Raw genomic sequence first — 19,000 nt, 5'->3', positions numbered from 1 at the left:
GAGCACTAAGTACGGGTGAGTTTCCTCTTATAATGTCTGAATGTCAAAGAACAGGCGGGCTGGTAAATAATGTTTTGACGCTTTGATTGCATTTGATTTACAGACATGTCTACTGTCGTTATGTTTTATTGCTATATTATTTTTTTGAGCCGATAATAATTTTAGAAATAGAATATAATATTATATTACATTGTTATATAATATAATATAAAAGTTACCAGACCTCTAGTCTTGGCCTGTGACCATATTCGTCTTGTTTTTGTGTGATGCCACCCACAAAAAGTATCTCTACATGTTATTATGCAGTAGAGATATACACTCACCTAAAGGATTATTAGGAACACCATACTAATACTGTGTTTGACCCCCTTTTGCCTTCAGAACTGCCTTAATTCTACATGGCATTGATTCAACAAGGTGCTGAAAGCATTCTTTAGAAATGTTGGCCCATATTGATAGGATAGCATCTTGCAGTTGGTGGAGATTTGTGGGATGCACATCCAGGGCACGAAGCTCCCGTTCCACCACATCCCAAAGATGCTCTATTGGGTTGAGATCTGGTGACTGTGGGGGCCATTTTAGTACAGTGAACTCATTGTCATGTTCAAGAAACCAATTTGAAATGATTCGAGCTTTGTGACATGGTGCATTATCCTGCTGGAAGTAGCCATCAGAGGATGGGTACATGGTGGTCATAAAGGGATGGACATGGTCAGAAACAATGCTCAGGTAGGCCGTGGCATTTAAACGATGCCCAATTGGCACTAAGGGGCCTAAAGTGTGCCAAGAAAGCATCCCCCACACCATTACACCACCACCACCAGCCTGCACAGTGGTAACAAGGCATGATGGATCCATGTTCTCATTCTGTTTACGCCAAATTCTGACTCTACCATCTGAATGTCTCAACAGAATTCGAGACTCATCAGACCAGGCAACATTTTTCCAGTCTTCAACCGTCCAATTTTGGTGAGCTCGTGCAAATTGTAGCCTCTTTTTCCTATTTGTAGTGGAGATGAGTGGTATCCGGTGGGGTCTTGTGCTGTTGTAGCCCATCCGCCTCAAGGTTGTGCGTGTTGTGGCTTCGCAAATGCTTTGCTGCATACCTCGGTTGTAACGAGTGGTTATTTCAGTCAAAGTTGCTCTTCTATCAGCTTGAATCAGTCGGCCCATTCTCCTCTGACCTCTAGCATTAACAAGGCATTTTCGCCCACAGGACTGCTGCATACTAGATGTTTTTCCCTTTTCACACCATTCTTTGTAAACCCTAGAAATGGTTGTGCGTGAAAATCCCAGTAACTGAGCAGATTGTGAAATACTCAGACCGGCCCGTCTGGCACCAACAACCATGCCACGCTCAAAATTGCTTAAATCACCTTTCTTTCCCATTCTGACATTCAGTTTGGAGTTCAGGAGATTGTCTTGACCAGTACCACACCCCTAAATGCATTGAAGCAACTGCCATGTGATTGGTTGATTAGATAATTGCATTAATGAGAAATTGAACAGGTGTTCCTAATAATCCTTTAGGTGAGTGTACTTTGGTAATACTATGGTATTCTTTGGCGTGCATTTGAATACTATGTAAATACCTTGGTATAGGCTATGAATAGGGTAATTATTCAGTACCATGGTCTATAGGCCTGTGTCAAAAATTATCCCATACCATGTGTACCATAGCCGCCATAATTGTCTTTTCGTAAGGGATGGCTGTGTCTTAAAACCTAGAGAGCTGCTGACCTAGATTAGACAGCATTTTGTGTTTTGTAGGCTCATTCGAATGATGCCCAGATGTGTTGTCTAGGTAGGCAATAACTCACTATGATTTTAAGACACAGCCACAGGTGATGATCTGATGATCAGTTAAATTTTGAAATTTACTTTACTTGAATCATTTTTATTTTAAAAATACATTGTATTATTACATCTATTCTGTGTAGTTTCATAACAATAAGGCCCTCTCTTTCTTTCTCATTTCAGAGTAATGAGGAGTGTATTTTGGAGTTGGAAACAGAGAACGCTCTCCTTCATTTGAGACTCGCTGAGGTATGGATGATGCACATTCTGTGTGAAGTGCATCAAACTCCACTAATGGGGTTCGACCCTCCGCCGCAGTTAAGTGTTTGACCTGCCAGATGGTTTCACTGCAGGATAAGTGGCTTGCAGACAGGCGACAGGTGCTCGCCAGTCTCACCTAATTTACTCACGTGCTTAATATCTGTGTATGAAGTACAGACCAGAAATATACCTTTGGTTGGAGATCCATGTACAAAAATGTTATGATAATATTATGGTAATATTTGAAGTAGATTTGAGTGCAATCTAAATACCATGGTGTATAAATATGATAATCATTTTATTATGATAAAAGATATATATTTTTTTTCAGTTAGATGCATTAAATCAATCAAAAATGAGTCAACATGTTTGTTACAAAATATTTATATTTCTATCTATATTATCTATATTAAAGTCCTACAATGCAAATCCAGCATCATCATGTGCTCTGTGTTGCTCTCAGATGCTGAAACAGGACTTGAGAGATGTTTTGCCATCTACGTGGGGTTTGCTAAAGAGCTGGAGGAACAAAGCAAGCAGCTGTTTGAATGTGTGGGCACTGCCAGAAATGCTATTCAGGATTTCCAAAGTGATGACCTTCAGAGTGAGTGTGAACTCAGATACCAGTATATCAGTTCATCTGTATTGTCTATGAATATTTGTCTCCAAATACACTTAATGGGTCTCATTCACTAATAACATGCACATACACTTATATTCAGTCAAACGGCAAGGTCACATGATGGCCAAGATTATGAACCTCAACTCTGAATCTCCATGTCCTCTTGTATTTAATCTTCTGCTCTCATTCCCTGCATTCTTCACCAAGTCTCTTCCTTCATCTGTCTACTTCTCTATCACGAAAGCAGCCGTGTTGTGACGGTAGGAATATGGTGCAGTGTTCAGAGATTATCCACACTTCCCCACCCCCAGCCTCTCCTCCAGGAAAAGCTGCTGTCAGCAGGGACAGTAAGGTTATGTGTCCTGTGCGTCACCTCCACACCATGGTGACAAGCCTCCCGCGGGGCCTGTGGATCTTATCCCTTGTCATTTATATAGCTGTATTTATAAAAGTCACTATGTCTCAAAGTGCAAATGAAAAATGTTCCTGACAAAAAGCTTTTAAGCACACATTCAAGGATTACAATATATGGTGATGTTTGCTGGCGTTTTTCCACTGTCATTATATAAGTTTGATATTGTATTGATCATTATCATTATTGTTTCCAGTGATGTTTGGTGGGATTAATTTAATATTAATTTCTTTGCATTTAGATGTTGGCACACATTTACTTCACGTGGCACTATCAACTATTGTATTTGTATGAAAAATTATATAAACCCAGAATTTATTTAATCAGTCACAGTGTAGTTTGTGATTGAAAACATTCAAAAATAAGTGCAAACAAAGATTTATAAGATGTTTGAGTTCTTGCTAAATGCTTGGCTGTTATTAAATATAGTCACCTTTTTTCTGACCATTAGTCATCCAGTGGTCACAGAGACGTAGGTAATCTTCGATTTACTCGTCTAAGCAGTCACAGAACTGAGTTGCATAAAGATCATTTAGTGTTTATTTTGTATCAAAAGTGTCTAAATTTTGACGAGTTGTTTAGTTTGTAATTAGTGTGTCCGTTTGCACCAGATTGTCCCTTTCATGCCTACTTGTGGACGATTGCAGACATAATCGCATTTGACCTGTATTTTGCCATTCACATCATGTTTTAGGATCCTAAAAGATAACACTTGTTTATTTGGTGTACTGTAGCTATTGGACAGTGTTACTGTGGAACAAAATAAGTGATTTGAATGTTTCATATTGTAAAGTGTGGCTTATTTTGGTTCTGTCGAGTATTTTCTCATTCAGTTTTTTTTCTTTGGCTTCCGACAACATTGCTCATTCACTTCACTTTTTTCTATAGTCAAGTCATTAAATTTACTGCAATGTCCCATGGATTAATGGTTTCTATATGTTAACTCAATTGATCCTGCACTGCTTTGCGCATTCATATGCCAATGTACACAAATAGATAGTTGTGAAGATTTTTTTTTCCGTTTTGTTTTCTGCAGAGCTCCGGGTTCAGGTGACCGCACTTGAACGCTCTTTACAGGAAGAGAAGGAGAGGTGCAGAGAGGAGCGGGTGAGGAGGAGGCTGCTCCACAACACCCTGGTTGTACGTATTTGGTTCTCTGATTTGATTTACTGTTCTTAATGTATCTATAGATATAACAATTTGCCATTTATTTAAAGTCAAGATGTAGGGAGTACACTGGATATGACATTTTGTATTATTTTATTTGCCTGCTGTGGTGGCTAATGTTTTTGATCCCTGAATATTTCAGTTATGAATATTTAAAGTATTTTAGACCAGTTTCTACCTGACTTATCCTTAAAAATGACTGTGTAAGCATTCAGGATGATTCAGTTATACTAAAAATAAAAACATTTCTCTCTGTAGGAGCAATTTTACACTTTGATCACATCCCAGGATCACCCACAACCAATGGGTAATGTAATCTACATACATACTGAACAAATAGTGGTAGATTAATGCATATTAAATTAATACAAATTTTGAATGTACAAAACTGTTAATTAATAATAAACTGTGATTTCAATTTAAATTAAAATATTTCATACAGAAACCATTTGCTTTGGGAATGCGGTATGTCTTTTAGGTGTACTAAATCTCATTTTTCTTTTAAGATCTTCATCATGTGAAGCAGTAGTGCAGGCGATCAATGATGTGAGTGAATTGATTGTTTGTAGTGTTTATGAGATCTATAAAATTATAATGGTCTAGTATTACACCCTGCACTCTCTGACCACCCTTGTTTTGCAGGACTCTGTTTTAGTGAACTGCGCCAAAACCTCAAGTCCTGTAATGAACAAAATATTTGAGTTTGAGAGGTATTTAGACATAGCATAAAATGTAAACTTCGGTGGTGGATAATGTAGCATCTGTCTGTAATTTTTGTTGTTGAATTGCAGAGTACATGGTCCAGAAGACAGCCAAGAGACTGTGTTTGAGGAGGTGAAACCCCTTCTAACATCTCTACTTGATGGGTAAGTGTCCTATTTAATACAACCAATTTTAACTATTCACTATTACTGTTAGGGACGATACTGTGATGAAATGACTAAATATATAAATTTTATATACAAAAAGATCTCTTCTTCATTTGAGGTATAATGTATGTATCATGGCATATGGCCAAACGGGCAGTGGAAAGACACATACAATGATTGGCTCCCGGTCTGAGGATCCCACAGCTGCAGTGCAGGACTCTCAACAGGGCATCATTCCAAAAGCAGCCAATGAGCTATTCAAGTAAGCTTCGGCTCACTTCTCTCTCACAGCACAGTTAAAATCATGACACGTTTCACTTATCTACAATATCACAACATAAAGTCTGTCTGTACTGATAAATGTTCCAGGCTGATCTCCGAGAAGCCAGCGGACAGTCATACGGTGGAGATGTCAGTGGTGGAGGTCTATAATAATGAAGTTCTGGACCTGCTGGCCAAAGATGAAGATGGGGAGACAGTTGGGGTAAAGAGAGAGGTCATCAGGTGCCCTGCCTAACATATGAGTGAGTCACAGCAGTCAGCATGAGGATACAACATATCACACATTTCAACTTATTGTATTTTAACAGTTTCACAAAATACAATGGTCAGTTCAAATTATAAAAGTGCCACTAACTATATAATCATGCATAGGATAACAAAATAAATGATCAGCTTTCAAGGTTTCAGTTTGTTAACATTAGTTAATGCACTTGGAATCATAAACTAGCAATTATTTTTAGCATTTATTAATCTATAATAAATATAATTATAAATAAACTTATAAATAGTTTTATAATTGTTTACTGCAGGGTTGTTATAGTTAAATACAACTAATACTAAAAATATATATTTTTTCATTAGTTAAACATGAAGTACTAAAGTAACTAAAAGATAATATATAAAAATGTAAATAAAAAATATAAAGACAATAAAAAATTAAAACAAAAACATTACAAAATTACAAAACTTCAACTGAAATTAAATTGAAAACATAAAATGATAAAAAAAAACTAATTCTGACTATTAATACAAACTTTTATAGTATCTCAATGATACTAAAATAACACTTGTTCATTGTTAATTCATGTTTGTTCATAATACAAAACTATTTATACGCTCTGTAAATAGGTATAGGTATATGTAGAAAATAACCACTTTTACACAGATTTACCAAATTAACAATTTTTAAAAGGGAAGAGAATATGCTTTCCATAAATACTGTTGTTGATGTCAAAGCATTTTTTTTTCTATTCAGCCTATGTCATGTTAAAAATTATTAATTGATCTATGCAGTTTGTGGTCAATTTAATAAATGATATTTGATGTTTGGGACATTTTGTTCCCTTTTTATTTGTGCAATATATCAAACAGTGTTGGTAAACAGTAAATGTGTGGTTTGCATTTACTGTAAGTTTACAATCAGCATTTATTTTTTTGTTTGACCTTCTTCATTGTACTTTGAGCTTTTGCTGCATGCACACATGACTGTCATGGGTTTGCATGTGTTTGACTTGACTTGTTTGTGTGTGTGTCAGGTTGGTGCGGAGCTCGGCAGAGGTAATGCAGCTGATCAATTCTGTGTTAAAACTAAGATCTCACAGTCCCACCCTGGTGCACATGGACTCCTCCAGATCTCATTTCATCGTCACTCTCACCTCCAAAAGCCCAGATGCACTGGCTCTAGGTATGATATACAGTCAAGAATGCCAGCCCCCAACTCATAGGTTTTGAAGCTGTAATGTTCCCTCAAGCCATACGCCGCTATCTGCAGCACACACGGTTATGGCTGTTAAGTGAAACCGAACGTATAATCCGAAGACGCACACACAAACAATCATTCAAACAGCTCAATTTTCTCACACACCCACTAGATTAGTAATCACACACACATACACATTCAAGCACTTTCTTGCTACTTTAAAAAGAGAGCCCAATGCTCATTCCAAAGGTTTCTCAAGATAGCACTGAAAGACCTTTTAAAGATTGCCCTTGGATTCAGATGTGTAACATCACAGAGACATATGGGCAGGCATATGGGCAGACAATGGGACAAATCATAATGCTCAATATGGCCTCTGTAGTCCCGCCCTAAAGTTAAAAGAGCTAATCACCTTTTTAATAAAGGTGTAATTTATGTGTGTTGCAGCTCGTCGTCTACAGAATGCCAGACAGGATGTCCAGCGGGTGTCTCAGAAGGAGTGGTGGAGCCCACGCTGCCGCAGGGCCGCTTCCTCACGCTCGTCTAGCCCCGCCTCCTCACCATGCCACTCACCATGCCCCTCCCCCCGGCCCAGCATCACACAGCCCCCCATCAAAACCAAGCTGGAGTTGGTGGACCTGGCTGGGAGCGAGTGTGTAGGTAAGAGGATGCAATGTTGTGCTCTGTCTGTCAAAAACATCATGAGAAATTACTTTTTAAACCATTTTACAGTCAAATAAAACAATAACCATATTCAGTCATAACAAGGTTTATGGTGTGTTAAATCTCAGGTCAAATTTCATTCAAGTGCTGCAAGTAAATGAAGATGTGAATAGGGGTTGTGAATAGTTTTGGGATGTGTTTAGGGATGTCAGGTATGACCGGTGCCGCTCTGTGGGAAAGCTCCTGTATAAACCGCAGTCTCTCGGCTTTGTCTGATGTTCTGGGAGCTCTAGCCGAAAGACGACCTCACGTACCCTACCGAAACAACAAACTAACACATCTACTACAGGACGCCATAGGTGAGAGCAGATCTACGGTGAAACACCACTATTTTACACATGAAGACTGTGAAACACTTGTTCCCTATTCTGTCTCAAAAATTCTGTCTTCATCCGTCCATCCAGAAAATATGGATAAAGACAAGCCAGACATTTTTTTATATGCATGTATTTTGGACATGTCATTTATATAGGATAACTTATTTTGAAAATAATAAAATGCTATCAGGTAAATATTAGATATCATGATTTATGTATATTATTATTATTATTTCTCTACAAATGTTTTAATTATGCCATATGTTCCTTTTGCCTGCTTGGGGACCGCATATTAAATTTAGCTCTCTAATTTTCTGCAGCTGACTTGTAAATGTGTATTGTTGTCAAAAGCACTATATAAGTAAATTTGACTCAACTTAATTCTGGGGCAGTCATGGACAGTCCCTTGTCCCTGGTAAATAAATTCTGAACTTAAAAATGCATACTTTTTGCACTTAATGGCCTCTGAATAAAGATTTTGTAATATTTTGTCATTGTCTATAATGCGTGACGCGAGTTTCCTTTGCTTTTATTTGAACCACAGTTAAAACCAGTTCAACCAGTCAGATTTTAACATGCCACAATAAGTGTCATAGACGAGGCCTACCTACATTCTTCCCTCCCAAGCCTCACCTGACCATCCTTTTGACATGTTTTCCTGTCCACAGGAGGGGATGCCAAGCTTCTGATAATGCTGTGCGTAACTCCCACTCTACACTTCCTCACCGAATCTCTTCAGTCCCTGGGGTTCGGTGCCCGAGCCAGACAGGTCCAGAGAGAGCCGCCACGTAGGAAAAACATGGCTCTGAAGATGAAGTAACCAACAGGGAGATCCATTTGATAGCTATGTGTGTGTGTCTTTATGTGTATGAGTTTTGGTCACAGGTGTATGGTGCTCAGGTCATGTTGAAAGTGGCAGTGCTTTCAATTTAGGGTTAAATTTATGTTGATATCATAGTTAATGTTTATTAGTGATTCAATATTGTCATTTTTGGACAAGTTACACACAATCTATTGCACACTGGGGATGTTCCTCTGACAAAATGTTTACAGGCTTTTGTGTCTAGTGTGAGTGGAATATTTCAGATTGTGTGTCTGCAATTAACCTTTAGTTTGTATTAAAGTATTGATGTGATGATGGAAAATTTTGAGTAGCCTATTAGTGTTTGCAGCCTGATTCTAGTTTACCTTATTTATTGCAAAGTAATTTAACGCCTTTTCAATGCATCACTATTTATGAATGTTCAAACATACATTTAATAAAATGTACATTAAATCATCTACATCCATTATTTTCTTTCAAATATTTTGTCCCATTGTTGTAAAGAGCACTGATGTAATTTTTATTTTCCAGAGTAGTGGTGTTGCTGGGACGTGTCCTTTATTCGTCATCACCAACCGGAGCCTTCTCATGTGTGATGTAACATAAAAACACGGAAGTGTCAGTGTAAGCGTTACTTAAGCGGAGACTTGTTACGTAGCGTCCGTAACTGCATCTTCTTCATCTAGAAGTTATAACACGCCTGAGCTCCGGGTCTGCAGTCACTTGCTGCATTTTAGCGCTCAACGGCGGACAGGTGAGTTTATTTACCACTGCAATCTCAGAACTTAAGTGTATAAAATAGTAGTAGTTTGATTTCATTTGGAAAGACGTCGCCAAAATTCATCCGTGTGCACTTTTTATTAAGTCGTGTATGAGGGAAAAACATGACTGCTATAGTGTGTAGGCTGCTTTTCCTCAGAATGGCGACATATTTACTGTATAAACTTGAACCAACAGATTTAAGTTGTATTAACATTTAATTATTACCTATAATTGCTCATACAATATTGTTAGCCTATTCATGATCATGTTAAAATGGGCAGAGTAGTAGGCTATAAAATCCCATTTACGTCCAAAAGTAAAGGCCTATGGAAAAATAAATATCTCCCATTTTTTTCCCCACGTCCTTTATACAAATGTATAAAGATATTTTAGGTTAAAATATGAAATCGTTACAAAGATTCATCTGGTGTCAGGTGTGGAGCTTCATTCTGACATAGTGTAATTAATTTCTAAATTGTATTTTGTCTAAATAGTTTGCAACTTTATAAATCCATTTTTAATTTTGAACAGCATTACAGTGAAGATGCTTAAAGCCATCGGTCAAACTTTTTTTTCTTCTGGACTCCAGCATCCAAAATTCACTGCTCAACAGAGTAAGGTTAGTGTGTGCGTATTCATGTGTGATTTTGCCAGAAACCTTCCAGACTTTGGATTTGTTAATATTTACTTATTGCTTATTAGCAGAGCTAATGTTTAGTTTTTTTAAGTGGTCTGCTCATGTCTAGTTTAAAGCAGACCTCGTTTCTTGTGGTTTATTGTTTAATGACTCAAATGTTTCCAGTCATATTTGATAAATAAATGCTTTTTAGGGTGAAGACTATGAAGTCCGCACTTACCACACAACAAACTGGGTCAGCACAGCTGTGTCTGGCATGGAGCAGGATCCAGCCTTAGGCACAGGCTTCAAAAGACTCTTCAAATACATTCAGGGGAATAATGACAAGAGTAAGTGGTCATGTTCCTGTAGAGGACTAGAAAGAAGTTTTTCTGTAGTAGACATTCAAGATGAGTACTTTCAGCCATTACTACATTTTGGGCCTGTGTTTATGACATTTTCATTACATAACATATATACAATGGAAAATAGCATAAGCATATGGGTGAGAAATCTCATTCAGAAAGCTAAAATTCAGTTATGTGAAAATGAAGGTTTTCTGAGCTACATGACTGCAATGAATCACATCTCGAAATGCTTATAATAATAAAAAGCATGTGACAGGTTGTGTTCCCACAGAGTAAACTGTGTTAATGATTCACCAGATGACACTCCCTGCAAAATTGCTTTAGCAGATATTTCAGACACTGTCACAGTGCATGTTTCCAAACCTTTTAATTAATGAACCACCTTGGATATCGTCTTTATTTGAGCGCTTTTCCTGTATGTCATGTATCAGAGTGTAAGGTGGAGATGACAGCACCAGTGAGCTGTCAGATTGAGACTGGTGCTGGACCCGCTTGTGAAAGCAGCTTCACCGTGTCCTTCTTCATTCCTGAGGAACATCAGGCTGACCCACCCAAACCCACTGATCCAGATGTTTTCATCGAGAACAGAAATGAGGTCACGGTTTTTGTGAGGTATGTTTGTGATGAGGGCTTTTAAATTGTAGACTTTTTTTTTTTTTTTAAGCATGGATATGGATATAAAAAATATATATATATATATATATATTTCAAGCTATTTTGAACTTTTTATCAGTGAATCTTGCAGTCTTACTAAGTGTAAGATAATTATTTTATATAAATATTAACTTAATATTACTTATAGACTCTAAACTTTTGAATGACAATTTATTTTGCAAGGGATTTTATATCCAGGTCAAACCGAGTATCTTGGAAAAACTACATTACTTTTCTCTAGTTTAAAAGAATATTGTTGTCATAGCTTCATGTTTGCTAGGCCTTGTTTTTTTGTAGGACCTATGGAGGCTTTGCGAACAGTGAGAGCAGCCGTGCGGAGCTTCTGAAACTGACAGAGAGCCTCAAGAGGGATGGGATGAAATTCAAGGAGGCTCCGTTCTACAGAGCGGGATATGACAGCCCCTTCAAACTGACCAACCGCAGGAATGAGGTGTGGCTGATCAAAGATGAGGAATAAAAGACCTAACGCTCAAATGCTCATGCATTATGATGTGAATGAAGGAGGAGGTCAATTTATTTGTTTGAACTTAACAATAGTTATTGTGCAGATGCTTTGCTTTGTTTACTATGTACCGCAAGTGCCTGAAAGTTTTTATATGAGAATTTAACACTGTACTAATGTATATCTGACCAATATTTTACAGCAACGTTTTTTTTAGGTACCGACAGTTAACTGTGAAATTATACTAAAAGAATGTTGAAATGACTTCTAATCGGCTGTCAGACTGACACATTGTCTAAGTCTTACTGTTTGCAATGTCACTAATTATGTCTCAAAGCACTTAGGATCAAATACTGCATGACTTGACTGAATGTAACTCTTTTTTTAAATGTTGTGAAATATGTATAATCTCAACTGTTTATGCACTGAATCTCGAATCTAATCATTTAAGGGAACAATAACATTGTATTAACTTGACAACTCGTTTTGGTCTTAAAATAACCTGTAAATATTTTTAAACACGGTCATCTAGTGGCTAAAAAAATAAAACGGTTATTACAAAAAAAGTTTTTTGTTGTTTGGCTCTGCTAGCATGAATGAGTAGCATTATGCTGCCACGCCTGAGACTTGTATTATCCATTCTAAGGAATACTTTTTGTACATTTGAGAAATGACCTTCGTATCAACATTTTATAAATGAGACCTGGGGCCCGTTCTTCGTACGTCGCTTATTACATCAGATGATTTGAAAGATTCCAGATCTTCTAATCCTGATAACTGACCTGGCTAATTTGAACGAGTCGTCTCGTCTCGGGGAGTGATTCGTTCAGTCGCGCATGCGCAACATTCTATAGGTTCTGCACTTCTGCACTGGGTGAGTGGTTGGAGTGGGCTGGGTGATGGGTTTGGTGCCCCTTCACTGTAAAAAAAAAAAAGTTGAGCCAACTTAAAATTTTAAGGCAACCAGCTTCATCAGATTTTTTTGTTTTCTCAAGCTGTTTGAGCATTACAGCCAAACTAATTTCCCTATTATAAAGCCTTTTAAGGTAGCAAAATATAAAAAAGGATGGTTTATATTTAGCCCAAAGTGGGTGAAGATAAAAATCTTAAATGAGAACAAAGATGCACATTACAAATACAAATAATATGTAAATAAAATAAACAGTGTTTATTTTCAGGTACAATAGGTGTATTTAGCAGGAGCATTCAAGAAATTTAATAAACAAATATAAAAATAAATTACTATATAGGTTGATTCCTATTAAAGCAACTGTATTAAAGTTTTTCAGTCAAGAGTAGTGAGTGATTTTTCTTTGTGTTTTGGTGTTTTATTAACATTAAAGTAATAATTCACCCAAAAATAAAAATAGTGTTATTTTTATACCATCATTTACTCAGTCAAAAGTTGTTTTAAACCTCAATGAGTTTCATTGTTCTGCTGAACATAAATGCTATTTTGAAGAATGTGGAAAACCAAACAGTTGCTGGTCCACAGTGACTTCCATAGGATTTACTTATTTTTTTTCTACTATCAAAGTTAATATGGACCAGCAACTGGTTACCCAGATTCTCCAAATTATCTTCGTTTGTGCTCAGCTCAAGAAATAAATTAATACAGGTTTTGGACAACATGTGAGTAAATCATGACAGAAATAACATTTTAGGGTGAACTATCCCTTTAATGACAGTCGGCAGAATGTTTAGTACTGTCCCTTTAAGACCTGCACGCATAATAAACAGGCACGCATCGGTTTCTCTCAGCTGTTTACTTTCATTTCAGACATAACCAACTGAGTTTATACATAAACCTTGTTTTGACAGTATTAGCACAAAAGATAACTTAGTTCAGTTATCAGGCACTGTTTGACGGGCTTTTTCGTGCGCGCGCATTGGGTGTGTGATCAGAAAAAAGAGCAAGTCTGACCGCCGCGTGAATGAAACGTTTAACCGGCAAGGCTTTAAGGCAGATGCAAATAATGCACTTTTGTGATTGTGAATAAGTGCAGTGTCCCGTGAAAGTAACTCTACCTCCGAGTTAACACTGATGTGAATGTATGTCGCGTTGTACAGTATATTGATACGGCGGGCGGCGCCAGAACTGCAGCTGATAGTATGTGTGCTGTAGCACGATACTATATTTCTTAAAAAAACATTTTTATAGTCCACGATCAAAAATCGTCATATCGAACACCCCTACCCTTGGCAGAAATCGCAGACCGGGGGCACCGGACCGCAAGGGCACTTTACCGTCGGACCTCAAAGGGGCAGGGGCTCGAACCTACAGTTACATGTAGGTTTCAGTCATAAATAGAAACATATCATGAATTTATTTTTATTTTGGTCATTTTAAACTACTAACAAATTCAGGCAGAGAGAAAAAAAGAAAGTGGGGTTGATGATGACCCTGCAAAGCCTCTGGAGTTGATGTAGGGCTGTGGGTGTTATGGTGATTGTGGTTTGGGCTGGCGGCGACAAGTGGAGACAAGACAGATGGGCAATTTTTAAATATCACCATGTTTTATTACAGAGACATACTCTAGAGGGTTAGCAGCTTGCTTCCTCTTTACCATCGTTCTTTTTCTGATCCGTGGTTCCATCAGCAGAATGGGTGAAGGAACAAAATAGAAGTTCTGTGACCGGTGAATCTGAATTTGAAGACCACAAATCTGTAGGAGGTCCCGTCTAATCACACCTCATTCACCACCCTCTCAAAAAGCTCACCTCCAGATACAGTATATCAAACCACATTCTGGCTATTCTAAAATAAATACTCTACAAAAGGAAGCCACTCCTAGTAAAGGTTTCTAAAATGTACAAATTATTTGAAAATAACATCAGGTGTTACTTAACATTTCTGTAGGTATATACATAAAAAAACATTATAAAACTGCACAAGAAAGAAAACGCTTGACAGGTAAACAGGAGGATTAGTAATTAAGCGGTTACTTTCGCAAGATGTTAACAGAACAGAACGTCCCGTGTCCCGTTTGGCTCTTTGGTAACCAAAACAATTACAAGTAAACCGGTCATTTGTTTCAAGTATGATGTCAGAATTAACTTTTTAAAATAACCAACACAGACACAATGCATTTTAAATGACAAATAAAAGAAGACGATGAACACAGTGCAAACCTACACACCAAAAACCAAACATAAATGTTTCCACCAACAAGCCTTCGTTACTCCAATCCCAATTCCTTTTCCATTCCAGACACTTCTGTTGGTCCGAACAACATGGAAAGATACCCTCTTGTAGGAATCGGTCGGTGTGCTGTTTATCTTGGTCTTTGAAGACCGGCATACTCAAGCGGTAAGGCGCTGACAGAGGTGCCTCGCTGAAATTTGAGATGTGACGCACCACAAAATATCCATAAACTTGAACTACTACAGCCAAAACAAGTAGTCACATAGTAATTCCTTAATTACAACTTTCGTTAACTGCTTTACCAAAAAAAAAAACCCCACACAAATCTGACTGTTACTGCTTAAGAATGGAAATAAAAAGCTGAACAACATAAAAGAAGTAATTGCTAAGCTTTGGAAAGATGAGTCTAGTATTGCCACTGAAAGCGGAGTTCTCTCCGAAAAGAAGGTCAGATTGGATTAGATTTGTTACTTTTTTCTGGAGAGCTACAGATACAGCAGTATCTCGTCTACTGCTTGAGCTGACTGCTTGATCTACCTTAGATCCACAAGTCTTAGCCCACACTACAACATCAGACAGCGCTGCCTGGATTAGTGGGCGGCAAGACCTTCTACAGTTCAGCCTCTCCTGGTCTTCTGGTGCCGAGAAGACGTTCTGCCTTTGCCAAGGAGCCGTTTGGTATCCTAACTGCTGCTCTGTTCACATAAAGTGCTGTTAGAGTCCTGAGAGATGGGAAGGGGCATATCTGATGGAGGAACAGGGCATGGGTCTTCACAGTCGGTGAGTTCCCCATCCCTCTCGCAAATAACAGTCATGGGGCTGCTGAGGATCCGGCTGCGGGCATTATACTTGCTGCTGGCAGCGGAGGGCGGCGTGCGAGATCGGCCGTACTTCGGACCGATTAACGGCGGGGATGTTGAGAACATTCCCTCATTGCGTGCCCAGTCCTCAGGCATCCTCTTGTTCCGGCCCGGTGAAGAGCAGGGGCTCTCGCCCGTTGGAGACGCTGGATCGAATGAGGAGTCGAGAGAGCGAGTTCTCTGAAAGCGTGGATCAGTGCTGCGCAGCATCTCTGCAGCAGACATGCGGAAGCTGGTCTCGGAGCGACTGCCTTTCTTCAGCAGGAGGGCCTTGAAGGTGTCGCTGCTTGTTGCGGATTTGCGCAGGTTGCGCTGGATGGAGCTTGTTTGCCGTGGCAGAGAGGAAGTCAAGCTGGGGGCCATTCCTGTAGGGGTGGCCGGTGGGGATAAAGGACCTCGTGAATGGTCCTCTTCAGATTCCTTGCGGCCCAGGACCTTCCGCTTCGACCTGGAAACAAAGATGAAGTAATGTCAGGTAAGTTGTTTCGTCAAAAGAGAAATAGGTAACACTTTATTTTAAGGTGTCCTTGTTACACGTCACATGTACTTACATGTAATTGTTATTGTAATAACAATTATGCATAATTACATGTAAGTAACCCTAAACCAAACCATATAGTAAGTAATATTACTCAGTACTTAAATATATTACACTTTAACAAGGACACCTTAAAATAAAGTGTAACCCAGAAATAAAGCAATGAAAGCCAAAGAAGGGAAGCACAATATCTCAATATCAGTCAACAGAAGTCAACACTTAGTTCATCTTTAAAAATATAAATGAGTAACACTGTTAAATGTCATTTTTAGCAAATCTGTAGCAATACTGTACATTATAATGCTGTGATGCCTAAATTCACTTCAGCATTTAAAACAATTGGTTTGAATTTTTAGTGTTTTGATAGTGTAGAATTTTAATATAATCTGTATCAATTATTTTAAAATTGAGAATTTTACAACTGTGCATCCCTAAACCAAAAGAAAAAAAAAAGGTATTTTTTAAATATTAGCTAAAGCTTATATTAGTTAGCAGTAGGCAGTAGAACATCAGTTCATTTAGTACAAACAAAAAAGTTGTTTGATGTTTTTTTGTGTTTGAAACTATTAAAGAAAACTCTATTGACAGAGCTGCCACTTAATGAAAATGCTTCACATCGGTTAACAACTAATCTAACTACTCCTGAATCTCAATGACTTGAAGAAGATTTGAGTAAATTTTCTTGTGATTAATTTTTTCAGTCTTGATGAGCCTATCCCCTTCATTGATTTCTGTTCCACTTTCTCATTACACTCAGCTAGCCCCCAGCAAACCAAAACCTCGCTGCAAAATTGGAAAAGCAGGAATAACTTAATGCAGGATATAAGTAGTGGGAGTGTGTGTGGGGGGGTTGTTTAATTCAAATTCAGTGCTTGCAACTTTATGGAAGTGCAGACATAATGGAAGCTTAATCAACAAAGCAAACTGGGCAAAATGCCCAGCATCGTTTTAACATGAAGGGCTGTTCATTCACCCAACCAGTAGGGGGACCTTGGGTCAATGAACACTAGCATGTGTGCCCAGGATCAGATCAAATTCATTAGCATGGCATAACTGCTGCAGATTAGAGAGCGTGGGATTATCTGTGGGATGGAGCAGAAATTCATCCCAAATCTGAGATGCGCTGGGAGATTATAGAGCTAATCCCACTCTAGCATCATCACGAGACGAACAGCCATCGGCTAATTACTTGCCAGACCGCACCTCATATGTTGGGGGGTGTTCATGTTCAACTGGTCCAGGCTGAACGAAAGAGAAGGAAAAGGAGGATGGAAGAGATCAGGGGAGACCAAGGATAAAGAGAACAACAGATATGACAGATAGTGGGAAAATTACAAGGGATGTGGAAGTAAGAGTTGAAAGTGTCAGATATACAATATCTAAAAAACAATACCTGAAATTCCTAAACAAATCCGTTAAGGATAAAAATAAAAAAATGTGTGTGTGTGTGTGTGTGTATATATATATATATATATATATATATATATATATATATATATATATATATATATATATATATATATACACATACATACACACACACTGCCCTCCAAAAGTATTGGAACAGTAAAGACAAAATTGCTCTGTTGGCTGTGGAGTCAGGACTTACACAAATATGATTAAAATATGAATATGAGACAAAACTACAGAATGTCACATTTTATTATTGGGTGATTCAACACATAGATGTTTTACCAGCTAAGAAGGTCAGCACTTTTACAGTTTCGTCCCTCTATCTGATGTGAGCATAATTATTGGAACAGTTGCCTCACAGGTCTTTCTAAGTGATCAGCTGTGTCCTGTTGCATTAATTCTTCAGATATTAAAAGCAGGGAATGTGTCGTATCAGTTATATCCATTACTTCTGCATTCTGAATCTTGCATTCGATGATGACACACACAAACCAGGATGAAGATGAGGGAGCTGACTTTGAGAGAAAAGCAAGCAATTTGGATGCTAAAAGAAAAGAGGAAGTCAGTTAGAGCTCTAGCAAAAACAAAGGACATGGAGAAATCAAGAGTTTGGAAACCACCAGCAACCAACAACGACCTGATCGGCTGAGAAAACAGCAGAAGTTGATGACAGACAAATCATAAAAGCTGTGAAAATGAACCCTAAAATACGTGTCTGTAAAATCACCAACAACTTCCAGAAAGCTGGGGTGATGCTCTGACAATCTACTGTCCTCAGGAGACTTTGGCACAGAATTACAGATGCTACACAGCAAGATGCAAACCTCTGACCAGCACCAAAAATAGAAAGGCAAGATTAGAGTTTGCAAAAAAGCACAAAGGTGAGCCAGAAGAGTTTTGGAACTGTGTTTATGGACCGATGATACAAAGATTAACCTTTATTTAAGTGGTGGAAAAGCAAAAATGTGGAGAACAAAAGGGAACTGCAATGATCCCAAGCATACAGCCTCATCTGTAAAGCATGGTGGAGGTGGTGTCGTGGCATGGGCATGCATGGCTGCCTCTGGAACAGGCCCTCTCAACTTTACTGATGACTTAATGTATGATGACAGTAGCAGAATTAATTTGGAAGGGTACAAAACCATCTTGCCTTCCAATATTCAAGAAAATACCACCAGATTCATAGGGAAGTGCTTCATATTGCATCAGGACAATGACCCAAAACACCCTGCCAGTTCAGTCAAGGAATTTATAAGGGCAAAGAAATGGAAAGTCTTAGATTGCCCAAGTCAATCTCCAGATTTAAATCCGATTGAACATGAATTTCACCAGCTGGAGAGGAGAGTAAAGGCAGAAACTCCCCAAAACAAGCAACAATTGGAACTGGCTGCATTAAAGGCTGGGAAAAGCATTTCAAAGGATGAGACCAAGAGTCTGGTGATGTCTATGGGTCACAGACTCACTGCTGTGATTGTGCGCAAGGGATCT

General features: G+C 38.3%; 2 protein-coding genes and 1 pseudogene across 3 annotated transcripts in view; 2 read left to right on the top strand and 1 right to left on the bottom strand.

The window, feature by feature from the left end:
• Positions 1 to 2,948: 2,948 nt before the first annotated feature.
• LOC306880368 (kinesin-like protein KIF25) lies at positions 2,949 to 8,690 on the top strand (annotated as a pseudogene). Its single transcript has 11 exons — positions 2,949 to 3,027; positions 4,129 to 4,183; positions 4,766 to 4,805; positions 4,902 to 4,969; positions 5,051 to 5,125; positions 5,247 to 5,390; positions 5,498 to 5,652; positions 6,667 to 6,815; positions 7,278 to 7,490; positions 7,697 to 7,852; positions 8,539 to 8,690. The product of its transcript is annotated as a kinesin-like protein KIF25 (transcript).
• A 591-nt stretch (positions 8,691 to 9,281) lies between these two features.
• Positions 9,282 to 12,115, top strand: LOC306880176 (heme-binding protein 2-like). Its single transcript, XM_079433509.1, has 5 exons — positions 9,282 to 9,447; positions 9,987 to 10,074; positions 10,286 to 10,421; positions 10,871 to 11,051; positions 11,391 to 12,115. The coding sequence occupies exons 2-5, from the start codon at positions 10,000 to 10,002 to the stop codon at positions 11,569 to 11,571; spliced, it is 573 nt and encodes a 190-aa protein (XP_079289635.1). The 5' UTR covers positions 9,282 to 9,447; positions 9,987 to 9,999; the 3' UTR covers positions 11,572 to 12,115.
• A 1,940-nt stretch (positions 12,116 to 14,055) lies between these two features.
• LOC306880246 (NHS-like protein 1) overlaps positions 14,056 to 19,000 on the bottom strand; it is a gene marked incomplete at its 5' end in the record, with an annotated part of 102,794 nt that continues 97,849 nt past the window's right edge. The window contains one exon of the mRNA XM_079433651.1: positions 14,056 to 16,009. Within this exon, the coding sequence (XP_079289777.1) occupies positions 15,385 to 16,009 (625 nt within the window). The 3' untranslated portion in view covers positions 14,056 to 15,384. The remainder of the gene's footprint in view (positions 16,010 to 19,000) is intronic.

The sequence above is a fragment of the Barbus barbus genome (genome assembly GCF_936440315.1).
Source record: "Barbus barbus genome assembly, chromosome: 14".
Taxonomy (NCBI): domain Eukaryota; kingdom Metazoa; phylum Chordata; class Actinopteri; order Cypriniformes; family Cyprinidae; genus Barbus; species Barbus barbus.
Note: the sequence above shows the minus strand (reverse complement) of the source record. Positions and strands in the feature narration are given on the sequence as shown.

What these genes read in the sequence shown, in the direction of transcription:
- LOC306880176 (XM_079433509.1), top strand. Translation starts at nt 10,000, where the DNA reads ATGCTTAAAGCCATCGGTCAAACTTTTTTTTCTTCTGGACTCCAGCAT. An exon ending in TCACTGCTCAACAGAGTAAG is followed by an intron (nt 10,075 to 10,285) that starts GTTAGTGTGTGC and finishes AATGCTTTTTAG; the next exon opens with GGTGAAGACTATGAAGTCCG. An exon ending in GAGGTCACGGTTTTTGTGAG is followed by an intron (nt 11,052 to 11,390) that starts GTATGTTTGTGA and finishes GTTTTTTTGTAG; the next exon opens with GACCTATGGAGGCTTTGCGA.